This window comes from Brienomyrus brachyistius, unplaced genomic scaffold, assembly GCF_023856365.1.
Source record: "Brienomyrus brachyistius isolate T26 unplaced genomic scaffold, BBRACH_0.4 scaffold133, whole genome shotgun sequence".
Taxonomy (NCBI): Eukaryota; Metazoa; Chordata; class Actinopteri; order Osteoglossiformes; family Mormyridae; genus Brienomyrus; species Brienomyrus brachyistius.
The window spans coordinates 279,321-305,180 of record NW_026042408.1 but is presented as its reverse complement, the minus strand read 5'-3'; the positions used below and the strand labels follow the sequence as shown (position 1 = coordinate 305,180).

Sequence of the window (25,860 nt, the reverse complement as noted above, 5' to 3'; positions counted from 1 at the left end):
CAACTGAGAAGGGTGGGAGGACTGCCCTATAACACTGAGTCAATACAGCAGCAACATCATACAAAACCATATGCAGAATTTCGACAACTCGCCTTTGAAGATCTGTGACTCTTCTTTCCTTCGTTTTCTGGTTCATTCTGTACTTTTTATATACTTTTGTTACCCCCCTGTTGTTCCGATTCCCGTGTGTGCCACGCCCCCTCGTTTGCCTCGTTTGGAATCCGCGTGTCTTCAGCTGTTTCTAGTTGTGTTGATTAGTTTGGTGTATTTAAGTCCGTATCTGTGTGTGTGTCTCCTTAGTCCGGTCATTGACGTCGTTCTGTGGTATGGAGTTAGAACCATGCCAATACGTCACAAATACACAGAACACGTTTCACAAATGCCCCACGATCGGTAAACAAACCGGATGTAATTCAAAAATAACGAGCAATCCGCAAACGTGCACATCATGCTGTACAAATACAAAACATACGTCTCACACAAACACAATGCGCTTCGCAAATACAAGACACTGCTGTCAAACCAACACAATGCGTTTTGCTAATACAAATGCAGCTAGCAAAAACGAAAAGAGCGTCTTCCACAAGTATAAATACAGAATAAAACCACTAAGAAATATTTCGTCATTGTTGTTGGTGATTTTTTACATTTCCTACAAGTACACAGCAAGGTAAAACATTTGTGGATCCCGTGACTTTTGGCACCGTTATTCCACGCGAATAGGATGAGCTCCCAGGCAGCAGGTGGCGCCAGAGGGGAGCAGCGTCCAATTCAGCTCATTCAACCTTCGATTCGTGGAGCTCTATTGTTCTACCGGAGATCGGGGAGAGCGCGGGGTGCGGAGCGTCACGTATGAGCGGTCAACAGATAAATATTTTTATCTATCAGATATCATATTTCAACATAGTTAACTCTAATAACGACGTGTAACGTGAAAATAATCATTTTAACCGTATTGTAGACACTGCAGTTAGTTGATGTTTGTGCTATGCAAACTTTTTTAAAATCCAGCATATGTATTTTTATTAACAACTAAAGTAATAGTAGTCACGCCGGACGAACGTAGGGCGAATAGCAATATTTTCAGAGTCGTGATCTCGGATGGTCTCGAAATAAAATCCCGAGACCGAGACGGGACCCGAGTACTACAACCCTACTGTTTCCTTTTTAGGCCACTTAAAAAAAAAAATGGTTCTCGTCCTTTTTTTTGGAGGGGGTGGGTCGGACGGGAGGGATTTAAAATTTTTTTTTTTTTTACAAATTTTGATTGTTTGGACTTTCAAATATGTAAGAAAATACATATTTGAAAATACATACCGAAGAGAGCAGACCTACTTAGTACGCCTCCTCAGTTCTTCCAGTTTGTTGCGTTTCAAATATATTAAATGTAAGAAAATACAAGAATGTAAATTCCTTGATCCATGTGTATCTCATAAATGCCTTCCCAACTATGGATTTGGATACTTTTGCTGATGTTTCATTCGTGAATATAAAAATGATACTATTTGAAACCAATATTCTGTTTGTCATTCCCATTCTAAATGAACAACCAAGATTTTAAAATATATATCTAGAAAGAAAGTGTATTAAAACATGTTAAAACACGAGGAATTTACAAAATACAGGAACCTGAATGGTTGACCAAGGAAATGCAACTCTACAAACAAGTACTTAAGAACATGTACCACATAACCTCCCCAGATTTAAATCTTTGCACCAGCCCATCTCAGGTAGAGACAAATTTAGGTTCATGAAACCATTCCAAGACTAGGATTACACAATGTGGATCAATCGTCGATGTGGAATGCGCGGGAAATTCAAATTTCATCATTCTTGGGCATTTTCCATGCAATTTTTACGAAATAAAATAAAAATTCGGGTCGGAGGCATTTCGGCGGGTCGGGCGGGGACGAGAACCAATTTTTTTTTTTTTTAATTGGCCTGTTAGCAGAAATACATGCTACAGCAGTTATGGCGTGTAAAATGCTATACTAAACCGAATGTATACATCTTTATGGAGGACTGACACACACACGTTAAACTCCTGTCTCTTTACCGTCAAGAAGAAAAAACTTTATTAACACTTTTACAACATCGGCTTAGCTCACAGCTGCCACCCATCGGTCATCAATACAAACTCTTTCACATATATACACTTCACAATTTGAGAGCACATTATTCATTTCTGTCAACACCCCCACTTGCTCTCACATTATCACCTTCAAAGAAAAATACAGTAGGTTCTATTTTCTCTTTACATCATATACACTCTCTTGTGTACATCTATTCTCCAAACATAAACTTTGCAAACTTAATCAACTTAAATGTTGTTGCAGGCTTTGTCATCACATCTGCTATCATTTGTTCAGTAGGGCAATAGATCAAACGTATTTTTCCATCATTCAATGATGACCTAACAAAATGGTATTTTATATCTACATGTTTGCATCTTTGTCTGCTTACCGGATTTTTCGCCAATGCAATCGCACCATGATTATCTTCATATATCACAGGTGGTGCGTACTGATATCCATCAATACCTTCTAACAGCTGAACTAGGTACATGCATTCTTGTGTAGTTGCAGCTAAAGCCATATATTCTGCCTCACACGTAGACAGTGCCACAGTTGGTTGCTTTTTGGTTTTCCATGAAACCAAAGGACCGTTCACATTAAGGCTCACACAAAAACCTGTTGTGCTGCGTCTATCGGCTACATCGGCCGCCCAGTCCGCATCACTGTAAGCATAAATTCCCAGTTTGTCACTGTCACTTCTTCTGTAACACAACTCTTTTTCAGATGTGCCTTTTAGATATCTCAGTGTGTGTTTAACTGTACACCATTGCTCTTCTGTCGGTTCTGTAAAGTACTGAGACAGTTTACTAACAATAAAACTTAGATCTGGTCTTGTACATGTAGCTAGATAGATAAGGCTACCTACAACCTCTCTGTATTTCTTGACATGTTGCATCACTTCCGTATCACAATGGTAGCTCAAATTCTGTTCACAAGGAGTCATTCTTGGTTTACAATGTTGCATATCAAATCTTTCTAGAATTTTCTCCACATATCTCTTCTGCGACATTTTTACACATTCATGGTCTTGCTCAAAATCAATACCAAGAAAATGTTTCAGTCTGCCCATGTCTTTCATTTTAAATTTTCCAGTGAGCATTTCCTTCACAATCTTTAGTGCATTTTCGTCACTGGCAGCAATGATCAAGTCATCTACCCACACAACCATAATCACTTTCTCAGTTGTTGTTTCTTTAGTGTAAACACAATGATCCACCTGATTTTTTACAAATCCATTATCAATCAGAAATTCGTTTAACATTGTATTCCAGTTTCTTCCTGATTGTTTTAGACCATATAGTGATTTTTTCAGTTTACACACTAATTTCTTATTAGTTTTGCATTTGATCTCATAACCTTCTGGCTGTTCAATGTAGATCTCACAATCTATGGGTGCATGCAAGTAAGCAGTTTTCACATCCATCTGATGTAAGATCAGGTTATCCTGTACTGCTTTCTGCATTATTACCCTGATGCTAGTCATATTGGCAGTAGGAGAAAATGTTTCCTCATAGTCAATTCCCATTTTCTGATTGTATCCTTTGGCTACAAATCGTGCTTTGAATTTATCAGACCCATCAACATCTTTCTTAACTGCATATACCCATCTACCCCCCACTGCTTTCTTACCCTCAGGTAAGCTGGTTAAGGTAAATGTGTCATTATCTTTCAATGACTGCATTTCTTCATCCATTGCTTTACACCACTCTTTTGAGTTTGGTGAATTAACAGCTTCCCTAAATGAGAGGGGTACATTACATATAACTTTGTAACAGAAATCTATGTTAGTCAGAATTTGGTCATCATTCTCTTTTCCCAATACATAATCACTTAAATAAGCAGGTTTCTGTCTCACTCGAGAGGGGTATCGCCTGGGTTTGTTATCGGTCTCATCTACCTGTGGTTGAGCCGCCTGTGGCTGTGTTTTCTCAGGAGCATTTACTGGAACCTGGTCTTGTGTATGCCCTGAACTCACACTGGTATTTTGTTTAGTCTTACTAACTCCGTTCAACATTTCCAAATCGTCATCAATGTCCGTCTGTGTTTCCCGCTCTACTTTAGTCTTGGTCATGAATTTCACCAATCTGTGTTTCTGTACCTTCCCATTTTGAGGATAGTAAACCATATAAGCTGGGCTATTTTTATCATACCCAACAAAGATTCCTTTCTCACATTTTGGATCAAGCTTTCTTTTGTCCTGTTTATAGGCATAACACACTGACCCAAACTTCTGCATCCTAGAGAGATCAGGTCGCCTCCCTGTTAGTATTAAGTAAGGTGTCTGTCCTGTGCGTCTGTTATAGCATCTGTTTCTTATTACAGCTGCCGTCTGTACTGCATAGGTCCACAAATCTTTTGGCAATTCACTCTCTATCAACATGCACCGTGCCATATCAAACAATGTCCGCCAATTTCTCTCAGCAGTTCCATTCTGATGAGGCGAGTATGGAGCTGAGGTCTCATGTCTAATCCTATTTTTGCTGAGTAGGGTTTGGTAATTCCTTCCTGTGAACTCTGTACCGTTATCTGACCTAATGCGTTTAATTGTCCCATATGGGGCAGTATCTGCAAGAAATTTTTCTGTTGCAGACGTTGTGTCACTCTTATTTTTCAAAAAGTATACAAAAATCGTACTGGAGTAATCATCAGTGAATGAAAATGCAAATCTGTACCCATCTCTAGACTCCGGCTCTATTGGACCAGCCAAATCGGTGTGCACTAACTCAAGAGCTGTTTTGGCCCTTACATCTGGCTCCCTGTTACGCGTCTGAGCAAATTTTCCCTGGATACACACCTCACAGGGTAGTACTGGTTTGTCTGGTGTACCTTTGATTGTCATACCATCAACAACTCCCTGTAATTTCTGAATGTCATCATAATTACAGTGCCCCAAAATCTCATGCCATGTCTGCAGGTCATGACAACTCTTACAATGATCAACACACTCATCATTCAGTGTTTGTAAATAGTACAGTCTGTTCTGTTCATTAATTAGGAATGTTGTACCATCTCTATGTTGAAGGATGTCTTTCCCTTGTTTGAAGATAATAGTTGCTCCATTGGCTGTGGCTGCTTTTACAGAAAAGATGTCCTGTGGGTATGAGGGGATGTACAACGCCTGTCTCAACGTCGTGGTCTGGCGTTGTCCTTTGCTGTCAATCAAGCTGAGCTCTGCATCACCCCTGCGCTCTGCCACCCCATTGCATCTTGTGCCATCGGCCAGCTCTATACAGTGTGTCTCAGCGTGGAAGCTATCGTCAAACTTCTTGAACTTCGTTATATCCGTGATGATATGTGAGGTTGCCCCCGTATCTACCATCAGACCAGTCAGCTTTATGTCGCGCCTTGGTTGGACCTCTGCGTTTCCCTCGCTCATACGGAATGCGTATTCCTTGCTACTCATCTCCTCTGAGACTTGTCTTGCATTGTCGCTTCGCTGTTTCCGTCTGCAGTTCGCGTCGCGGTGCGTGGAGTTTTTACACCGGCTGCACCACTGTTTGCGTCGACATGCTTTTGCCATGTGTCCTTTTATACCGCATCTGAAGCACACTATATCGGTACTCTCGGTTCCCCGATCACTCGTACTCACCGAAGCAGGTTTTGCACTCGGCTGTATCCGCGCTTTCATCACGTTGTCGTCAGACGTTGCAACGCGCATTTTCTCTGTGTCTTCATAACTCCGTAATCTGGTTTTAAATTCAGCAAAAGGAATCGGTACTTCGCTTTGCGTAATATGGATCGCGAATGGTTTAAATGATTCAGGCAGTCCCTTTAGAATCATTGCTACTAATAGTCCATCACTCAGTGTTTCACCAGCGTTTCTCAGTGCCGTGATGGCCGACTCTGCCCGTATGATGTAGTCGATCACACTTTCGCTGCTTAACTTTCGGAGTGAAGTTAGTTCAGTATACAGACTAATTACACGCGGCTTCCCTTTGCCTGCATAGTAGTCCCGCAGTATTTGTAACGCTTTTCGTCCATCGTCTGTTGCTTCTCGCATCACCAACGATAAACTCTTATCATCCAGGAATTGGATTAATTCAGCATATGCCTCCGCATTTTTCTGCTCGTCCTCTTCCTCATCCTCGTCGTGGATGGGCCCTCTTAAAATGGTATCCTTCAGTCCTTGCAGCCGAAGATGGCCCAAAAATTTTGTCTCCCACAGTTCATAATTACGCTCATCTCCATTAAAGATTAGCCGGGACCAGCGACTACTTGACTCGGTTACCCGTCCGCTCATGGTTCTAGTATATCACGTAACGAAAACGCACTCGCTATGTTGCCACGGTTTTCTTAGCGAGAAAAATAATCGTTGAAAACCTTTTCATTTGCTCTGGGCCCATAACCTGTTAGCAGAAATACATGCTACAGCAGTTATGGCGTGTAAAATGCTATACTAAACCGAATGTATACATCTTTATGGAGGACTGACACACACACGTTAAACTCCTGTCTCTTTACCGTCAAGAAGAAAAAACTTTATTAACACTTTTACAACATCGGCTTAGCTCACAGCTGCCACCCATCGGTCATCAATACAAACTCTTTCACATATATACACTTCACAATTTGAGAGCACATTATTCATTTCTGTCAACATGGCCTAATAAACTTCAGTGATAATCGCTCTCCCTCACGCAGCCATTAAACACAAACCATTCATTTCCACTGGGTGCGCGCTGGAGTGACCGGCCGGGAAGCTGCGCTTTGCGGACCTGGCGCTTGTAGAACATGTACCCCAGCTTGGTCCTGGTGTAAAGCGTGTACCTAAAATGACAGTATGGACAAGGAAATCGACACATTCATAGCTGCAGAGGAAATCTGTAAAATTACGCAGAAACTTCATCCAATACACCTTTGTCCCTTGAGCAAATATAATTTAAAACGTTTCATGCCGACTGCCTCGAAATAATAACCGACGAGTGATGTAATCAGTCATATAGTGCAGGTTATTTTAAAATGTCGGGTTTAGTAACTCCGTTGATTATCAACCTTGCGCAGCCATTATTTTGCTTGTGGGAGATCCGACTATCTGACAGTAGCAGCATCAGCAAGTAAATCTGTAAAGTTTTATACAAGCAGAGGTTTGTATATATTACCTTCAAATCTTTCACAGTCCAGCAGTAGTGAAAATACAAGCAATGCAGCCAAATGTAATAGCAGTGCTAGATGCTACACGAAAAGCACGTATACCTCTATATCATTGGTCACACTGTTTTCCCATGTTCCCTGTTGGCCACATGGCTCAAGGTGCTGCGCATGCCGCTGCCTGTGATCCCCCGTCTTGTGCCTCGTCTGTTTTTGCAGTTCGCTAAATTTGGTTCCCTTGTTTCAGTTTAGTCCCCTTTTCATTTGTATTCGGTGTTGGTTTTTACTGTCAGTTTTCACCATTGTTAGATTCTAACAATGTTTTAGTTTCACCTGTGAGCTGTTTACCCAGTCTTTATTCTCACCTGTCGTGTTAGTCATGTTACCCAGTTTCAAACCTCCAGTGGTTCATTGATTGTGAATGTTTTTGATTCTTGATATGTTTACTACATATTTCATACTGCCTGCCTATTTTGAGAGTCTATTCTTCCCTCTTGGTTTTTGACCACTCGTGGGCCTTCTGCATTTGAGTTCTTAGTTTTGTTTGAATAAATCCCCATTTGCTGTGAGCTGCAAGTGCATCGTCCATTTGTTGGCATCATGCCTTGTTCCCATATGCAGAGATCGTATTACTGCAAAAGGACCACAAAGCTATGACTAGCAGCTAAGTGTCCAATGAAGACCAGGTCCTCACTACACAATCCCTTGGTGAGGCCTAGTTCACATGCAACTTGCCCTTTCCGCAATCCCATCCGATTTAAGCTTAACATGCTGGCAAGAACAAATTTAACAGCGAATGGTGAACACTGGTCTAATGTGTTCAGTAATGCTAGTATGCCCAGTGGGGTTGGGCAGCCAATTGAGCTGAAGCCTCCAGAGATTTCTCTCCCTTTGGAGAAAAACCTGTCATCTGGCTCTCATTCCCCCTATTTGTGTTACGGGAGATGTGAAGGACCTTGTGATGTGAATTACATTCAGTGCCTTTCATGCAAAGTAGAAAATGCAGTTACCTGTGAACCTTCCCCAGTTCATAGGATCTCCACATACTGCAAGACCAGTTTGCCAACCTCTACTGTGGTAAGAGGCTCCAGTAAGAAGCTACATCACCGACAGCCATTAGGTTATGGTGCTAGGGTGGGTGGTGTTCTAGTCAGATGCCATGTGTAGTTCACCCTGGTAGAACAGTCAGTTTCTGCCAGTAGAGGCTGTCAAGGAGGAGGTTCCTGGTGACAGCCAAAGGGCTTTGACTGGTTGCATCCTACAGCAAGGACAAGTAAAGGGTCCACTGTTGCCACATCAATTTCAGTGCCAGCAGAGACAGCCTGGCCACATGGGTCATGTCTGGAGACAGAGTCTTCTGGGGTGGGGAGATGTGTTATTGTGGCTCCTGCTATACGAGTTGCCACCATATCATTTGGAGGAACAAGTCACAAGAAGTCCACCTAAACCAGTCACCCCCCCAAAATCCTCCAAGCACAGAGAGAACAGGACAAGCAGAATGTAAAGTCAGCACCTTTTATTAAGGCACAAGCCCACAGCAGCTGTGAGAACACATTCACCCACTAGGAGCAGCTTTCCATCACCACCGGCCAGCCATGTGTCCGACTCTGGGGGCCACCAGATGCATTTCCCCACTGGACACCACAGCCGTGTCAGGGGAGGAGCTCTTGTGTGCAGCAGCAACATCCCTACCTGAAATGCAGGGAGGCAGGAGTCAGATGCGTACAGCCATTCTGAAGGGAAGCCAGGCTGGAGCTCACCTTTCCTGAAGCACCTCTGCTCACAGCTGTCAGTGGCCGATGGGCGGCACACAGCTACACTGCAGTGGATGAACCCCTGCAGAGACAGCAGGGCTTGCATTATTCCACATTCACAGGCCAGCCAACAGCCACTGCTTGCAGTGCCAATACCTTGCCCTGATAACGTCGCTGGGAGGCTGGGTCCACAAATGTGAACATCTTCACAATGAAGCGCTTGTAGTGGGTTGGGAAGGGAAGCCCAGAGGAAGCATCCACAGGAACCAAGGTGGTCTGGTACTTGTCACCTTGGTAGGGGCACCTGTACCAGGAGACCTCAAGTAAGGAAGGCTTCTTCCTTGGTGGTAGTGCCCCCTCAGGGGACAGCTTTTCACTCACCCATCAACCAAGAGGCTCCACTGAGGCAGGCTCAGAGGGTCAAGGCCAGGTGTTGCCCAGCAGTTCTCCAGAACCAGGACAAGGTTGGGGTCTGTCCTATTCAGGATGCGAACCTCAACGTATACAGACTGCCGCAAGACCTTGGTCACAGGGTAGTCGCTGTCCTGGTAGTAGGAGGTATATGCAGCAGCTCCTGCAGATACCAGCATGGGGGGGGGAAGGAAACCCAGTCACCATGTACCTACAGGGACAGCAGCAGGGGTCAAGCTGCACCATACCTTCATCACACCCTTTAGTGTAACACTGGCCATTTGCCAGCCTCAGCTCCACCCGCAGAGGCCCTGGAGCAGCTACTGGCAGAGGTGGTGGAACTGTATTCACAGCGGCCACCAGGGAAGCAACCTCAGCACCCCAATACCTACACTGGAAGAGCAGCCTGCCAGGCAACAGCAGGCCATCAGATACAGACACCAGCAAGGAGGGCTACAGGGCCAAAGACTCCACTCACTCGTAGAGGGAGTCCCTTGTGATGGACCCCAAGGGGCCCACACCAACTTCATATGAAGACGTCATCCTGTTCTCATACACTACATAGTCACCATCCACCTAGAAAGGGAACCACAGGTAAGCTACAAACCTCAGCAAGAGCCTCACACACAGCCTGCTCCCAAGGACACAACCCACCTTGACCACAGTGCCACAGGCAGTCACAGGGAAGGTGTAGATGGCAAAGGCATTCGTAGTGGCAACAGGGAGGCAAGGGGCAGCATTTCCACCCAGCAGGGAGACACTGGCCACATCCAGCTGGGGCACAGTGGAATCCTTGGCCACCACAACCACAAACTGACCATCCCTTGTGCACTGCACAGTCACTGCAAGAGGGATCCACACACGCCCATTTAATAGATCACACACACACTTGCCAGAAGAACCATGCTAGGAAAGCATCAGCCTCACCTGCATTCCCATAGTAACACTGCTGGCCATCAAAGCAGCAGTTTATGGCTTCACAAGCAGCCTGGCCAAAAGCAGGATCGCCACATGGAACCCTCTCATACACTTGGCATTTGGCTGAAGCGGAAACGAAATTCTTGACAGCCGTTTTCTGCGCGAAAGAGACGGCAAGAACAGCGAGTAAAATGCTTGCGTGAGCCCAAAGCTGCTGAATACAGCGCGATTTCGCCATGATGGATGTGAGTGATGCACAGGAGGCTGAATTAGTTCTTTAAATACCTCCTTGTCTCGATTTGCGTTTCTGTTCAGTAATCGGGTTAATAGGGAAACCGCACGAGGTTGCTTGGAATCGACTTGGATCCGACTAGAGTCATTTGCACCCAATATTTACTCATTCCACTTTATCTACTTAATATCTACGCAGCCCACTAAATCCCTAATATTATATTTATTATGTTCTGCGTGCAAAATCTAATTATTATAAGTTAAATTCTATGTGAAGCGCACATTATATATTTACAGCATATCATCCTGAACGCAGAAGGGTATTATACTGGTCTCACTAGATAAATAATTCGGCTATAGAGCAGACTAACGTGAACATGGATTGGCGAACACATCTCATAAAATTCTTCTTCAATCTTGAAATATCTTTCAACGACATTTATATTTCCGTGTATAACTTCTTTTAACAATCAGAGAATCCTGATATCAAGTACACACACAGCGTTACACAACGAGTAAACAGATTCAAGCTTTAACAGCTACGAAAATAAGGGATTTCAGTTTTAACGGGATAAAACTAACGGGATACAATTTTACACCCAAGGGGTGTAAAATAGTTACGGAAGTTTGTGGCAACTATTTTCACCCCTTGGGTTGCGAGTTTGCTTAGCAGGCGAAGTTATAATTATTAAAAAAGAAATATTATGGGTCCGTTTTGTCATACAGGTTTCTAATATACAAGATATTCAGATTTCGGTACTGTTGTGTATTATGCTTTCAAGTGGTCTGTACTGGACATGCGATTATTTAGACTCTTCGGACTTCAAGGTATTTTAATAAAACGTTTCAGTTCACGGGGTGGCATGGTGGTGCAGTGGTTAGCACTGTTGCCTCACGGGTACTCCGGCTTCACCCCGCAGTCCAAAAACATGCTGAGGCTAATTCGACTTGCTAAATTGCCCGTAGGTGTGCATGTGTGAGTGAATGGTGTGTGAGTGTGCCCTGCGATGGGCTGGCCCACAGTCCTGGGTTGTTCCCTGCCTCGTGCCTGTTGATTCCCGGATAGGACCCTCTCGTGACTCAGTAGGTTGGAAGATGGATGGATGGATGGATGGATGGATGGATGGATGGGTTTCAGTTCACTTTTGAAGATGATGAGTAAAATACTGCCACACAATGGCATTCCCCGCTGCCTACCCGGCTCATCCTTCCCCGCTGTCCGCCTGCCTGCCTGCACGCTCACCGCGATCGTAACACAAACAAGAGCAGTGCACATGTAAATTTAAAGCTCAGAATACAGATAGGATTTAAAACAAATTCTCATAAAATAGATAAATAAAACTGCATCTAAATTGTAAACAGCAAGACTTATGAATACCACCAGAACTGACCTGCATTCATAATTAAATTAACGAATCTAGGCAGCTAATTAAACCCTCACGTTACAGTATAGTGAAGTTGATTCGAAGCTTTAATATGACGTACATAGCCTGCTTACACGCAGTAGAAAACTAATAACTGGGTCTCCACATATACACTTACCACACAGACTTCAAGCAAGGACCAGCTTAATTTGCTAAAATAATAAAACACTATAATTCAGCAGGTGCACTAAAACATACATACGTACAAATACGCTGTATAAAAGATTATATCAGCACGAGCAGGACTCGTGGCTAATTTAAACGAGACATGGAGCAGACAGTGCGCAACGCTTTCATGCTGCTATTTTTAATGTACTACAAGTGTGTGAGCACCTCTCATGAGGAAGGTCATACAGTGTAATATGTTATAAATACCTGCTTAACTCCTGCTGTTATCAATACCGCGGGTGTGTTTTGAATCATGTAGGAGAGCGCGCCGCTGCCAGAGCTTGTAGCCAATGACGTCAATAAGCACAGGGTACAGTAGCGTCGGCAAGCCTTCAGGCATTATTTTAATACCCGACGACAAATCAAACATGTGTTATCCGTATATGATAAACTTCAGTGATAATTGCTCTCACTCAAGCAGCCACTAAACACAAACCATTGATTTCCAGTGGGTGCGCGCTGGAGTAACCGGCCTGGAAGCGCTCGTGCGCTTTTCGGACCTGGCGCTTGTACATCATGTACCCCAGCTTGGTCCTGGTGTAAAGCGTGTACCTAAAATGACAGTATGGGCAAGGAAATAGACACATTCATAGCTGCAGAGGAAATCTACAAAATTACGCAGAAACATCAACCAATACACTTTTGTCTCTTGAACAAATATATATTTTAAAACGCTGTTTCAAAGCGCCGACTGACTCGAAATCTTAACCGACGAGTGATGTAATCAGTCATATAGTGCAGGTTATTTTTAAATCTCGGATTTAGTAACTCCATTGATGTTTGTCAGCCTTTCGCAACGATTATTTTGCTTGTGTGAGATCCGACTATCTGACAGTAGCAGCATGTGCAAGTAAATCTGTATAGTTTTATACAAGGAGCAGAGGTTTGTATATATTAGCTTAAAATCTTTCTTTATGTAACAGTTTTACTACCTTGTAAATAGTCTGTAATTTTGCAAACCACCCCAACGCTACTTATGTAGCTAATTTTAGGTTTATAGGGGAATAATACAGATTTCGGGTAAGATTTCGTGCGTGAGTGTCTGAAAGTGTGAGTGTCGCGCCAGATGCGTTATAATTGGCAAACCTCTATAAACCCTACATATTTATTGGAATTAATGAACCACAGAAACCGTATCCATATAATTAGAATGACCCGATTTCAGGCCATGCGTCACGCTATCCAGATAAATAAATGAAATATAATATATGTCAATACGTCCCGGTTTGGACACGCTGCCCATCTACGAAAGTTTAATATGCAGCAAACGTAGCTTAACCGACACACACATCAAACCACTAGACACACAAAGAGAGGTAACACTCTACTAACACCTAGACAGTAGAAATTCCTGTGATCGGCATCCAAAGCTGTAACTTCATCCATTTTATATTGAATGTACGATGAAAGGTATAGATAAGGTGGAATGAGTAAATATTGGGTGCAAATGACTCTAGTCGGATCCAAATCGATTCCAAGCAACCTCGTGCGGTTTCCCTATTAACCCGATTAATGAACTGAAACGCAAATCGAGACAAGGAGGTATTTAAAGAACTAATTCAGGCTCTTGCGTATCACTCACATCCATCATGGAGAAATCGCGCTGTATTCAGCAGCTTTGGGCTCACGCAAGCATTTTACTCGCTGTTCTTGCCGTCTCTTTCGCGCAGAAAACGGCTGTCAAGAATTTCGTTTCCGCTTCAGCCAAATGCCAAGTGTATGAGAGGATTCCATGTGGCGATCCTGCTTTCGGCCAGGCTGCTTGTGAAGCCATAAACTGCTGCTTTGATGGCCAGCAGTGTTACTATGGGAATGCAGGTGAGGCTGATGCTTTCCTAGCATGGTTCTTCTGGCAAGTATGTGTGATCTATTAAATGGGCGTGTGTGGATCCCTCTTGCAGTGACTGTGCAGTGCACAAGGGATGGTCAGTTTGTGGTTGTGGTGGCCAAGGATTCCACTGTGCCCCAGCTGGATGTGGCCAGTGTCTCCCTGCTGGGTGGAAATGCTGCCCCTTGCCTCCCTGTTGCCACTACAAATGCCTTTGCCATCTACACCTTCCCTGTGACTGCCTGTGGCACTGTGGTCAAGGTGGGTTGTGTCCTTGGGAGCAGGCTGTGTGTGAGGCTCTTGCTGAGGTTTGTAGCTTACCTGTGGTTCCCTTTCTAGGTGGATGGTGACTATGTAGTGTATGAGAACAGGATGACGTCTTCATATGAAGTTGGTGTGGGCCCCCTGGGATCCATCACAAGGGACTCCCTCTACGAGTGAATGGAGTCTTTGGCCCTGTAGCCCTCCTTGCTGGTGTCTGTATCTGATGGCCTGCTGTTGCCTGGCAGGCTCCTCTTCCAGTGTAGGTATTGGGGTGCTGAGGTTGCGTCCCTGGTGGCCGCTGTGAATACAGTTCCACCACCTCTGCCAGTAGCTGCTCCAGGGCCTCTGCGGGTGGAGCTGAGGCTGGCAAATGGCCAGTGTTACACTAAAGGGTGTGATGAAGGTACGGTACAGCTTGACCCCTGCTGCTGTCCCTGTAGGTACATGGTGACTGGGTTTCCTTCCCCCCCCATGCTGGTATCTGCAGGAGCTGCTGCATATACCTCCTACTACCAGGACAGCGACTACTCTGTGACCAAGGTGTTGCGGCAGCCTGTATATGTTGAGGTTCGCATCCTGAATAGGACGGACCCCAACCTTGTCCTGGTTCTGGAGAACTGCTGGGCAACACCTGGCCTTGACCCTCTGAGCCTGCCTCAGTGGAGCCTCTTGGTTGATGGGTGAGTGAAAAGCTGTCCCCTGAGGGGGCACTACCACCAAGAAAGAAGCCTTCCTTACTTGAGGTCTCCTGGTACAGGTGCCCCTACCAAGGTGACAAGTACCAGACCACCTTGGTTCCTGTGGATGCTTCCTCTGGGCTTCCCTTCCCAACCCACTACAAGCGCTTCATTGTGAAGATGTTCGCATTTGTGGACCCAGCCTCCCAGCGACGTTATCAGGGGAAGGTATTGGCACTGCAAGCAGTGGCTGTTGGCTGACCTGTAAATGTGGAATAATGCAAGCCCTGCTGTCCCTGCAGGGGTTCATCCACTGCAGTGTAGCTGTGTGCCGCCCATCGGCCACTGACAGCTGTGAGCAGAGGTGCTTCAGGAAAGGTGAGCTCCAGCCTGGCTTCCCTTCAGAATGGCTGTACGCATCTGACTCCTGCCTCCCTGCATTTCAGGTAGGGATGTTGCTGCTGCACACAAGAGCTCCTCCCCTGACACGACTGTGGTGTCCAGTGGGGAAATGCATCTGGTGGCCCCCAGAGTCGGACACATGGCTGGCCGGTGGTGATGGAAAGCTGCTCCTAGTGGGTGAATGTGTTCTCACAGCTGCTGTGGGCTTGTGCCTTAATAAAAGGTGTTGACTTTACATTCTGCTTGTCCTGTTCTCTCTGTGCATGGAGTGTTTTAGGGGGGGGGTGACTGGTTTAGGTGGACTTCTTGTGACTCGTTCCTCCAAATGAGATGGTGGCATCTCGTATAGCAGGAGCCACAAGAACACATTTCCCCACCCCAGAAGACTCTGTCTCCAGACATGACCCATGTGGCCAGGCTGTCTCTGCTGGCACAGAAATCGATGTGGCAACAGTGGACCCTTTACTTGTCCTTGCTGTAGGATGCAACCAGTCAAAGCCCTTTGGCTCTCACCAGGAACCTCCTCCTTGACAGCCTCTACTGGCAGAAACTGACTGTTCTACCAGGGTGAACTGCACATGGCATCTGACTAGGTGGACACTAACACCTATTGGGGTCAGCCCCAGCTGACACTGGGAAGTTCGGGGTAAGCAGTTGTGGAAAATGGATGGATATACTGGTCCCTTGATGCCTGCTATAAGGAGACTTTACTGTGTGTGAATGTATATTGTTACGACTGCTTGGCTCAAACAGTCCAAATGTGCAAAGGGAAACCAAACCGTAGCCTTCAAATGAATTTATTCACATAACCCATATATACAGTAAATACCGATCAGACAAACAGTCGAATAATCAACGGTAATTCCCCCAGGAGTATGTAGGTTAAGGCAGTTCAAGGGTGCTCCCCATTTAAGCAGGCATCTCATATCACCTCACCGCTCTGCAACGCACACAAATACAAAAAGGGGTGAAGCCATCGTAACGTGTGTGTGTGTATATATGGTGCAAGCAGGGAATAAACTAGCATTTTTGGCATTATCCAAGTTCAAAAGACCGAAAAAGCCAAATGCAAACTCGACTACCAGTAATAGCTGAAGGTAGAGGAGAGGTCCGGGGAAAAAAATCAAGCAACTAGTATCTTGCGTCGCTGAATTCTGCATCGAGGGAATTGCAAAACCACCGGGAATCAATTTAACTGTGACAGCGCCGTAGTTCAATTAGTTACACCTGGATTTTAAAACAAGATCTAACATATTGTACAAACATTACATTAAATTGTCAAATCTGGTTACATTTTATCATTCGTAGGATTTAGTAGAACGTCCCCGAGACATAAAATGTCTTATCCCAATCGATCAGATAGGAAACCTGCAAATTATTTTAAAAGCACAATATTAAGCACATGTATTATATATTATAATTCCTCCTCACCAGTGTTTGTGCGCACACAGGATTGCGTCTAAAGTGCTTTATTTTAGACTAATAATCTGTATGCAGAAATGTATGTTCATATACTTGTATAATAATTGTATAATTATAATAATTTAAGCTCACATACCTGTATGGTTTGTGTGGCGGCTGGATCCACGACAACAGCAAGCTTTGCTTCCCTGTCAATGACCAAGTAGCTGTAGTTGTCCGTAAGACGGGAAACGGCATTATTTTAATACCTGACGGCAGATCAAACGTGTTGTCCGTATGTAAGGCCACTTAAAAAAAAAATTGGTTCTCGTACTTTTTTTGGAGGGGGTGGGTCGGGCGGGAGGGATTTTTAATTTTATTTTTTTACAAATTTTGATTGTTTGGACTTTCAAATATGTAGGAAAATACATACCGAAGAGAGCAGACCTACTTAGTACGCCTCCTCAGTTCTTCCAGTTTGTTGCGTTTCAAATATATTAAATATAAGAAAATACAAGAATGTAAATTCCTTGATCCATGTGTAGCTCATAAATGCCTTCCCAACTATGGATTTGGGTATTTTATGCTGATGTTTCATTCGTGAATATAAAAATGATACTATTTGAAACCAATATTCTGTTTGTCATTCCCATTCTAAATGGGAACTGGTCCCACCTCCCCTCAAGGCACAAGGAAGACACATCTCGGCTCTTCTCTGTCCTGGCACCTAAGTGGTGGAATGAACTCCCTAGATGTCCGAACAGCTGAATCCTTGAATGTCTTCAAGCGACGACTCAAAACATTCCTTTTTCAGAAATACCTGACGTAGAACTTCTGTATTCTTACTCGGCTCTTTTCTGGTGTGTGTGTGTGTGTTTTAAAAAATAAAATAAAAATCTGCACTACTCAACGGAGTTCAGACAGATGGTATTCATAGCTTGGGTCCTTATTGAACTAGCATCGGAAATTCATCGCAGAGTCTCAAAGCACTTATGCAAGTCGCTCTGGCTAAGGGCGTCTTCCAAATACTGTAAATGCATTTAAACTATTTAATAAGAATGCAATCATATGGTTGGTATTTAGTTCGTTGTTTATTTTGCACGAGTTTAGCGAAGCATTTCAAAATTTTGCACAAATCTTCCCCGCTTATCATGTGCCGTCTGATTTTTACAAGCCGTGCCGTAGAGCGATTCCAGCATTTCAGTCTTCCGGCTCCTGCTGCCACTTGTGCCATTTGAAGGCGCAGATGAAAGGTTTCCGTTTGATGCACCAGTCATCATTCCATTCTCCCAAGTCTGCAAGAAGTCACACAGGCTGAAGCAAACCCTCTTCATAATACCATAAACTTGTTATATAAAAATCGGCATATTTCTCAAAACACTACTGAAGTTCCACTAAAAGAAAAAGAGCAAGTAAAATTCAGAAAATTTTAGACAGGATTACAGTCAGGTGAGGAGATGCCTTGTCCGGCAGAGTTTGTTCTTTAGTTAATGTTTCTGCTGGGAAAATTCACTTTGGACAAAGGAGTTCAAGTAGATTTGGTCAATTACAGTATAAAATGTTCTGCAAGTAACCATTTTCCATGATTCCCTCTGGCTACTTTCCCCTACATCACTCTTCTCCCATCTACACCACTCTCCATTCTCTTACCTTTCCAGTTCATCTCCACACAGTTCTCATGATTTCCAGCATCATCTGGTTGATCTGGAACCCATTTCTCAAAATCCCAAGCAGAACCATCTGTCCAGATGAATGTACTTGACTGTTAGGGGAGAGAGAGCGATATCACAGGTCACTAGTCTGATATTACCATCCCAGGCTCACAGTAACATTACAAGGCACATGGACATCCCTGCCCTGTTCCCACGTCTCCCTGCGCTCCATCACCTGACCAAACCTTTGACCGCCCAACCAGATCCTTGGTGAGGAGGGGTTGTATTCCAACACGATGGCCAAGACATCCGCATTTGTTTGTTCATCGTGCACGGAGACCAGGTGACCCCCTGAAGCTGCCTGCCTGCAAGCAGACTGGTACACAAAAGGAACAATTAATCTGAATGCAGTATAGAAGTAATACAGATGTTGGCTCTGATACTGTTAGAATGAAATGCTTACAGATGTGCTACAAAATGAGGCACCTGGAGGACGGTTTGGGCTTTACCTCGGCATCGGCAAAGGAGCTTGGTGTGTTGAAATACTTTGCACAGTAGCGGCCCACTTTGTGCCAGTAGCGTTTACCACACTGCTTTGGGAAGTGGAGATCTACATTGTCTAGGGGAGCAGAGAAAACAATCCCATGGGGCTGTGCTATAACACTGTTCTCTGACATTATCTAATCATACAAACATGTCTGGGAAACAGCCTTTAACTAGGACTGAGGTAACATACGGAATCAAACCAAGCTAAACAAAATCATTTGGATTTGGTCCTGAATGCCCCAGGCTTATGTCTGACCCTCCGCACAATGGCCTGCAAGTGATCAGGATGGCTTTCAGAACACTGACCATCAGCCATTGCAGCAGGCATGGCAGCCAGGCAGAGGAGTGCAACCCCCAGCAAGCTTGGAGTCCTCATGTCTTGGTTCAGTCCCACAGCAACTCTCTGCAGAGCAAATTAGAGGTTAGTTCCTTTATATGATGATCCCCCAATACCATGGTGATTAGACACCACATGCTTGGTATTATACAATTAAAGAATTACAGCACTATTGCCACTGGAAAAACAGCATCGTATTTGTGCACAAGTGGTTCAAGTTTATTATACCACCTCAGAAGACTGCCTGACGGCATAAAGGGAGACAGCTCCCTCTAGTGGTATGTGGAGTTGTCACGTACCGTCGTTTGAGAACCACAGGTGTACACGATCAGCGGGAGTTGACACCGAATAGACAGCACTTAATATGAAGCCACCTTGGCAAGTACCGATAAGGACAGAAGTTAAAATGTGTATCCCTGACAAGAAGCAAATTCATACATGTTCCACCCACAGACGTACCACAAGAGAACGATCACGTCAACGGACCCTGTAAGGCCGGAGCCCACGCCAAAACTGAGGAATAATGCAACTGGAAGCAAGAGAGCCAATGGTCCCCAATATGTAGGGCTCTGGCAAGCCCACCACCACGTCTGCCTACTCCGCAGGTACCACTACCCCCGCTAATTCTGAAACTCCTACAGTTCAACTGAGAAGGGTGGGAGGACTGCCCTATAACACTGAGTCAATACAGCAGCAACATCATACAAAACCATATGCAGAATTTCGACAACTCGCCTTTGAAGATCTGTGACTCTTCTTTCCTTCGTTTTCTGGTTCATTCTGTACTTTTTATATACTTTTGTTACCCCCCTGTTGTTCCGATTCCCGTGTGTGCCACGCCCCCTCGTTTGCCTCGTGTGGAATCCGCGTGTCTTCAGCTGTTTCTAGTTCTGTTGATTAATTTGGTGTATTTAAGTCCGTATCTGTGTGTGTGTCTCCTTAGTCCGGTCATTGACGTCGTTCTGTGGTATGGAGTTAGAACCATGCCAATACGTCACAAATACACAGAACACGTTTCACAAATGCCCCACGATCGGTAAACAAACCGGATGTAATTCAAAAATAACGAGCAATCCGCAAACGTGCACATCATGCTGTACAAATACAAAACATACGTCTCACACAAACACAATGCGCTTCGCAAATACAAGACACTGCTGTCAAACCAACACAATGCGTTTTGCTAATACAAATGCAGCTAGCAAAAACGAAAAGAGCGTCTTCCACAAGTATAAATACAGAATAAAACCACTAAGAAATATTTCGTCATTGTTGTTGGTGATTTTTTACATTTCCTACAAGTACACAGCAAGGTAAAACATTTGTGGATCCCGTGACTTTTGGCACCGTTATTCCACGCGAATAGGATGAGCTCCCAGGCAGCAGGTGGCGCCAGAGGGGAGCAGCGTCCAATTCAGCTCATTCAACCTTCGATTCGTGGAGCTCTATTGTTCTACCGGAGATCGGGGAGAGCGCGGGGTGCGGAGCGTCACGTATGAGCGGTCAACAGATAAATATTTTTATCTATCAGATATCATATTTCAACATAGTTAACTCTAATAACGACGTGTAACGTGAAAATAATCATTTTAACCGTATTGTAGACACTGCAGTTAGTTGATGTTTGTGCTATGCAAACTTTTTTAAAATCCAGCATATGTATTTTTATTAACAACTAAAGTAATAGTAGTCACGCCGGACGAACGTAGGGCGAATAGCAATATTTTCAGAGTCGTGATCTCGGATGGTCTCGAAATAAAATCCCGAGACCGAGACGGGACCCGAGTACTACAACCCTACTGTTTCCTTTTTAGGCCACTTAAAAAAAAAAATGGTTCTCGTCCTTTTTTTTGGAGGGGGTGGGTCGGACGGGAGGGATTAAAAATTTTTTTTTTTTTTTTACAAATTTTGATTGTTTGGACTTTCAAATATGTAAGAAAATACATATTTGAAAATACATACCGAAGAGAGCAGACCTACTTAGTACGCCTCCTCAGTTCTTCCAGTTTGTTGCGTTTCAAATATATTAAATGTAAGAAAATACAAGAATGTAAATTCCTTGATCCATGTGTATCTCATAAATGCCTTCCCAACTATGGATTTGGATACTTTTGCTGATGTTTCATTCGTGAATATAAAAATGATACTATTTGAAACCAATATTCTGTTTGTCATTCCCATTCTAAATGAACAACCAAGATTTTAAAATATATATCTAGAAAGAAAGTGTATTAAAACATGTTAAAACACGAGGAATTTACAAAATACAGGAACCTGAATGGTTGACCAAGGAAATGCAACTCTACAAACAAGTACTTAAGAACATGTACCACATAACCTCCCCAGATTTAAATCTTTGCACCAGCCCATCTCAGGTAGAGACAAATTTAGGTTCATGAAACCATTCCAAGACTAGGATTACACAATGTGGATCAATCGTCGATGTGGAATGCGCGGGAAATTCAAATTTCATCATTCTTGGGCATTTTCCATGCAATTTTTACGAAATAAAATAAAAATTCGGGTCGGAGGCATTTCGGCGGGTCGGGCGGGGACGAGAACCAATTTTTTTTTTTTTTAAGTGGCCTGTTAGCAGAAATACATGCTACAGCAGTTATGGCGTGTAAAATGCTATACTAAACCGAATGTATACATCTTTATGGAGGACTGACACACACACGTTAAACTCCTGTCTCTTTACCGTCAAGAAGAAAAAACTTTATTAACACTTTTACAACATCGGCTTAGCTCACAGCTGCCACCCATCGGTCATCAATACAAACTCTTTCACATATATACACTTCACAATTTGAGAGCACATTATTCATTTCTGTCAACATGGCCTAATAAACTTCAGTGATAATCGCTCTCCCTCACGCAGCCATTAAACACAAACCATTCATTTCCACTGGGTGCGCGCTGGAGTGACCGGCCGGGAAGCTGCGCTTTGCGGACCTGGCGCTTGTAGAACATGTACCCCAGCTTGGTCCTGGTGTAAAGCGTGTACCTAAAATGACAGTATGGACAAGGAAATCGACACATTCATAGCTGCAGAGGAAATCTGTAAAATTACGCAGAAACTTCATCCAATACACCTTTGTCCCTTGAGCAAATATAATTTAAAACGTTTCATGCCGACTGCCTCGAAATAATAACCGACGAGTGATGTAATCAGTCATATAGTGCAGGTTATTTTAAAATGTCGGGTTTAGTAACTCCGTTGATTATCAACCTTGCGCAGCCATTATTTTGCTTGTGGGAGATCCGACTATCTGACAGTAGCAGCATCAGCAAGTAAATCTGTAAAGTTTTATACAAGCAGAGGTTTGTATATATTACCTTCAAATCTTTCACAGTCCAGCAGTAGTGAAAATACAAGCAATGCAGCCAAATGTAATAGCAGTGCTAGATGCTACACGAAAAGCACGTATACCTCTATATCATTGGTCACACTGTTTTCCCATGTTCCCTGTTGGCCACATGGCTCAAGGTGCTGCGCATGCCGCTGCCTGTGATCCCCCGTCTTGTGCCTCGTCTGTTTTTGCAGTTCGCTAAATTTGGTTCCCTTGTTTCAGTTTAGTCCCCTTTTCATTTGTATTCGGTGTTGGTTTTTACTGTCAGTTTTCACCATTGTTAGATTCTAACAATGTTTTAGTTTCACCTGTGAGCTGTTTACCCAGTCTTTATTCTCACCTGTCGTGTTAGTCATGTTACCCAGTTTCAAACCTCCAGTGGTTCATTGATTGTGAATGTTTTTGATTCTTGATATGTTTACTACATATTTCATACTGCCTGCCTATTTTGAGAGTCTATTCTTCCCTCTTGGTTTTTGACCACTCGTGGGCCTTCTGCATTTGAGTTCTTAGTTTTGTTTGAATAAATCCCCATTTGCTGTGAGCTGCAAGTGCATCGTCCATTTGTTGGCATCATGCCTTGTTCCCATATGCAGAGATCGTATTACTGCAAAAGGACCACAAAGCTATGACTAGCAGCTAAGTGTCCAATGAAGACCAGGTCCTCACTACACAATCCCTTGGTGAGGCCTAGTTCACATGCAACTTGCCCTTTCCGCAATCCCATCCGATTTAAGCTTAACATGCTGGCAAGAACAAATTTAACAGCGAATGGTGAACACTGGTCTAATGTGTTCAGTAATGCTAGTATGCCCAGTGGGGTTGGGCAGCCAATTGAGCTGAAGCCTCCAGAGATTTCTCTCCCTTTGGAGAAAAACCTGTCATCTGGCTCTCATTCCCCCTATTTGTGTTACGGGAGATGTGAAGGACCTTGTGATGTGAATTACATTCAGTGCCTTTCATGCAAAGTAGAAAATGCAGTTACCTGTGAACCTTCCCCAGTTCATAGGATCTCCACATACTGCAAGACCAGTTTGCCAACCTCTACTGTGGTAAGAGGCTCCAGTAAGAAGCTACATCACCGACAGCCATTAGGTTATGGTGCTAGGGTGGGTGGTGTTCTAGTCAGATGCCATGTGTAGTTCACCCTGGTAGAACAGTCAGTTTCTGCCAGTAGAGGCTGTCAAGGAGGAGGTTCCTGGTGACAGCCAAAGGGCTTTGACTGGTTGCATCCTACAGCAAGGACAAGTAAAGGGTCCACTGTTGCCACATCAATTTCAGTGCCAGCAGAGACAGCCTGGCCACATGGGTCATGTCTGGAGACAGAGTCTTCTGGGGTGGGGAGATGTGTTATTGTGGCTCCTGCTATACGAGTTGCCACCATATCATTTGGAGGAACAAGTCACAAGAAGTCCACCTAAACCAGTCACCCCCCCAAAATCCTCCAAGCACAGAGAGAACAGGACAAGCAGAATGTAAAGTCAGCACCTTTTATTAAGGCACAAGCCCACAGCAGCTGTGAGAACACATTCACCCACTAGGAGCAGCTTTCCATCACCACCGGCCAGCCATGTGTCCGACTCTGGGGGCCACCAGATGCATTTCCCCACTGGACACCACAGCCGTGTCAGGGGAGGAGCTCTTGTGTGCAGCAGCAACATCCCTACCTGAAATGCAGGGAGGCAGGAGTCAGATGCGTACAGCCATTCTGAAGGGAAGCCAGGCTGGAGCTCACCTTTCCTGAAGCACCTCTGCTCACAGCTGTCAGTGGCCGATGGGCGGCACACAGCTACACTGCAGTGGATGAACCCCTGCAGAGACAGCAGGGCTTGCATTATTCCACATTTACAGGTCAGCCAACAGCCACTGCTTGCAGTGCCAATACCTTCCCCTGATAACGTCGCTGGGAGGCTGGGTCCACAAATGCGAACATCTTCACAATGAAGCGCTTGTAGTGGGTTGGGAAGGGAAGCCCAGAGGAAGCATCCACAGGAACCAAGGTGGTCTGGTACTTGTCACCTTGGTAGGGGCACCTGTACCAGGAGACCTCAAGTAAGGAAGGCTTCTTCCTTGGTGGTAGTGCCCCCTCAGGGGACAGCTTTTCACTCACCCATCAACCAAGAGGCTCCACTGAGGCAGGCTCAGAGGGTCAAGGCCAGGTGTTGCCCAGCAGTTCTCCAGAACCAGGACAAGGTTGGGGTCTGTCCTATTCAGGATGCGAACCTCAACGTATACAGGCTGCCGCAAGACCTTGGTCACAGGGTAGTCGCTGTCCTGGTAGTAGGAGGTATATGCAGCAGCTCCTGCAGATACCAGCATGGGGGGGGAAGGAAACCCAGTCACCATGTACCTACAGGGACAGCAGCAGGGGTCAAGCTGCACCGTACCTTCATCACACCCTTTAGTGTAACACTGGCCATTTGCCAGCCTCAGCTCCACCCGCAGAGGCCCTGGAGCAGCTACTGGCAGAGGTGGTGGAACTGTATTCACAGCGGCCACCAGGGAAGCAACCTCAGCACCCCAATACCTACACTGGAAGAGCAGCCTGCCAGGCAACAGCAGGCCATCAGATACAGACACCAGCAAGGAGGGCTACAGGGCCAAAGACTCCACTCACTCGTAGAGGGAGTCCCTTGTGATGGACCCCAAGGGGCCCACACCAACTTCATATGAAGACGTCATCCTGTTCTCATACACTACATAGTCACCATCCACCTAGAAAGGGAACCACAGGTAAGCTACAAACCTCAGCAAGAGCCTCACACAGCCTGCTCCCAAGGACACAACCCACCTTGACCACAGTGCCACAGGCAGTCACAGGGAAGGTGTAGATGGCAAAGGCATTCGTAGTGGCAACAGGGAGGCAAGGGGCAGCATTTCCACCCAGCAGGGAGACACTGGCCACATCCAGCTGGGGCACAGTGGAATCCTTGGCCACCACAACCACAAACTGACCATCCCTTGTGCACTGCACAATCACTGCAAGAGGGATCCACACACGCCCATTTAATAGATCACACACACACTTGCCAGAAGAACCATGCTAGGAAAGCATCAGCCTCACCTGCATTCCCATAGTAACACTGCTGGCCATCAAAGCAGCAGTTTATGGCTTCACAAGCAGCCTGGCCAAAAGCAGGATCGCCACATGGAACCCTCTCATACACTTGGCATTTGGCTGAAGCGGAAACGAAATTCTTGACAGCCGTTTTCTGCGCGAAAGAGACGGCAAGAACAGCGAGTAAAATGCTTGCGTGAGCCCAAAGCTGCTGAATACAGCGCGATTTCGCCATGATGGATGTGAGTGATGCACAGGAGGCTGAATTAGTTC

General features: G+C 44.8%; 5 protein-coding genes across 7 annotated transcripts in view; 1 reads left to right on the top strand and 4 right to left on the bottom strand.

Moving 5' to 3' along the window:
- Positions 1-242, bottom strand: part of LOC125727934 (lectin-like) — a 2,348-nt gene extending 2,106 nt beyond the window's left edge. The window contains exon 1 of the mRNA XM_049004942.1: positions 93-242. The gene's annotated coding sequence lies outside the window, so the exon portion shown is untranslated. The remainder of the gene's footprint in view (positions 1-92) is intronic.
- The window catches only part of LOC125727918 (zona pellucida sperm-binding protein 4-like), a 21,652-nt gene extending 6,177 nt beyond the window's left edge, over positions 1-15,475 (top strand). The window contains exons 1-7 of one of the 2 annotated variants that reach the window (XM_049004915.1): positions 13,913-14,158; positions 14,237-14,334; positions 14,407-14,564; positions 14,649-14,841; positions 14,919-15,066; positions 15,141-15,216; positions 15,285-15,475. In XM_049004915.1, coding sequence (XP_048860872.1) covers positions 13,928-14,158; positions 14,237-14,334; positions 14,407-14,564; positions 14,649-14,841; positions 14,919-15,066; positions 15,141-15,216; positions 15,285-15,397 — 1,017 coding nt within the window. In that variant the 5' untranslated portion in view covers positions 13,913-13,927 and the 3' untranslated portion in view covers positions 15,398-15,475. Of the gene's footprint in view, positions 1-13,912; positions 14,159-14,236; positions 14,335-14,406; positions 14,565-14,648; positions 14,842-14,918; positions 15,067-15,140; positions 15,217-15,284 lie in introns of those variants that run through there. The other variant, XM_049004913.1, reaches the window with a different exon arrangement.
- LOC125727917 (zona pellucida sperm-binding protein 4-like) lies at positions 8,665-25,860 on the bottom strand. 2 transcript variants are annotated; one of them, XM_049004911.1, is made up of 8 exons: positions 25,594-25,860; positions 9,983-10,170; positions 9,807-9,904; positions 9,577-9,734; positions 9,299-9,491; positions 9,074-9,221; positions 8,924-8,999; positions 8,665-8,855 (listed from the first exon to the last, which is right to left on the bottom strand). In XM_049004911.1, exons 1-8 carry the CDS (start codon positions 25,820-25,822, stop codon positions 8,743-8,745), a joined length of 1,203 nt encoding a protein of 400 aa, XP_048860868.1. In that variant the 5' UTR covers positions 25,823-25,860; the 3' UTR covers positions 8,665-8,742. The 2 variants fall into 2 exon arrangements, with proteins under 2 accessions (XP_048860868.1, XP_048860866.1); XM_049004909.1 differs by lacking the exon at positions 25,594-25,860 and adding an exon at positions 10,256-10,514.
- Positions 17,714-20,023, bottom strand: LOC125727935 (lectin-like). Its single transcript, XM_049004943.1, has 6 exons — positions 19,912-20,023; positions 19,146-19,242; positions 18,803-18,912; positions 18,529-18,669; positions 18,292-18,403; positions 17,714-17,936 (listed from the first exon to the last, which is right to left on the bottom strand). The coding sequence occupies exons 2-6, from the start codon at positions 19,213-19,215 to the stop codon at positions 17,842-17,844; spliced, it is 528 nt and encodes a 175-aa protein (XP_048860900.1). The 5' UTR covers positions 19,216-19,242; positions 19,912-20,023; the 3' UTR covers positions 17,714-17,841.
- LOC125727908 (zona pellucida sperm-binding protein 4-like) lies at positions 24,006-25,571 on the bottom strand. The gene is made up of 8 exons (XM_049004889.1): positions 25,556-25,571; positions 25,321-25,508; positions 25,147-25,244; positions 24,917-25,074; positions 24,640-24,832; positions 24,415-24,562; positions 24,265-24,340; positions 24,006-24,196 (listed from the first exon to the last, which is right to left on the bottom strand). Exons 1-8 carry the CDS (start codon positions 25,569-25,571, stop codon positions 24,084-24,086), a joined length of 990 nt encoding a protein of 329 aa, XP_048860846.1. The 3' UTR covers positions 24,006-24,083.

What these genes read in the sequence shown, in the direction of transcription:
- LOC125727908 (XM_049004889.1), bottom strand. An exon ending in CACTAAAGGGTGTGATGAAG is followed by an intron (nt 24,833 to 24,916) that starts GTACGGTGCAGC and finishes TGGTATCTGCAG; the next exon opens with GAGCTGCTGCATATACCTCC. An exon ending in AGCGACGTTATCAGGGGAAG is followed by an intron (nt 24,341 to 24,414) that starts GTATTGGCACTG and finishes CTGTCTCTGCAG; the next exon opens with GGGTTCATCCACTGCAGTGT.
- LOC125727935 (XM_049004943.1), bottom strand. Translation starts at nt 19,215, where the DNA reads ATGAGGACTCCAAGCTTGCTGGGGGTTGCACTCCTCTGCCTGGCTGCC. An exon ending in GCCTGCTGCAATGGCTGATG is followed by an intron (nt 18,913 to 19,145) that starts GTCAGTGTTCTG and finishes CTGCTCCCCTAG; the next exon opens with ACAATGTAGATCTCCACTTC. An exon ending in GCGGTCAAAGGTTTGGTCAG is followed by an intron (nt 18,404 to 18,528) that starts GTGATGGAGCGC and finishes CTCCCCTAACAG; the next exon opens with TCAAGTACATTCATCTGGAC.
- LOC125727917 (XM_049004911.1), bottom strand. Translation starts at nt 25,822, where the DNA reads ATGGCGAAATCGCGCTGTATTCAGCAGCTTTGGGCTCACGCAAGCATT. An exon ending in ACAAGGGACTCCCTCTACGA is followed by an intron (nt 9,735 to 9,806) that starts GTGAGTGGAGTC and finishes GTTGCCTGGCAG; the next exon opens with GCTGCTCTTCCAGTGTAGGT. An exon ending in CACTAAAGGGTGTGATGAAG is followed by an intron (nt 9,492 to 9,576) that starts GTATGGTGCAGC and finishes TGGTATCTGCAG; the next exon opens with GAGCTGCTGCATATACCTCC.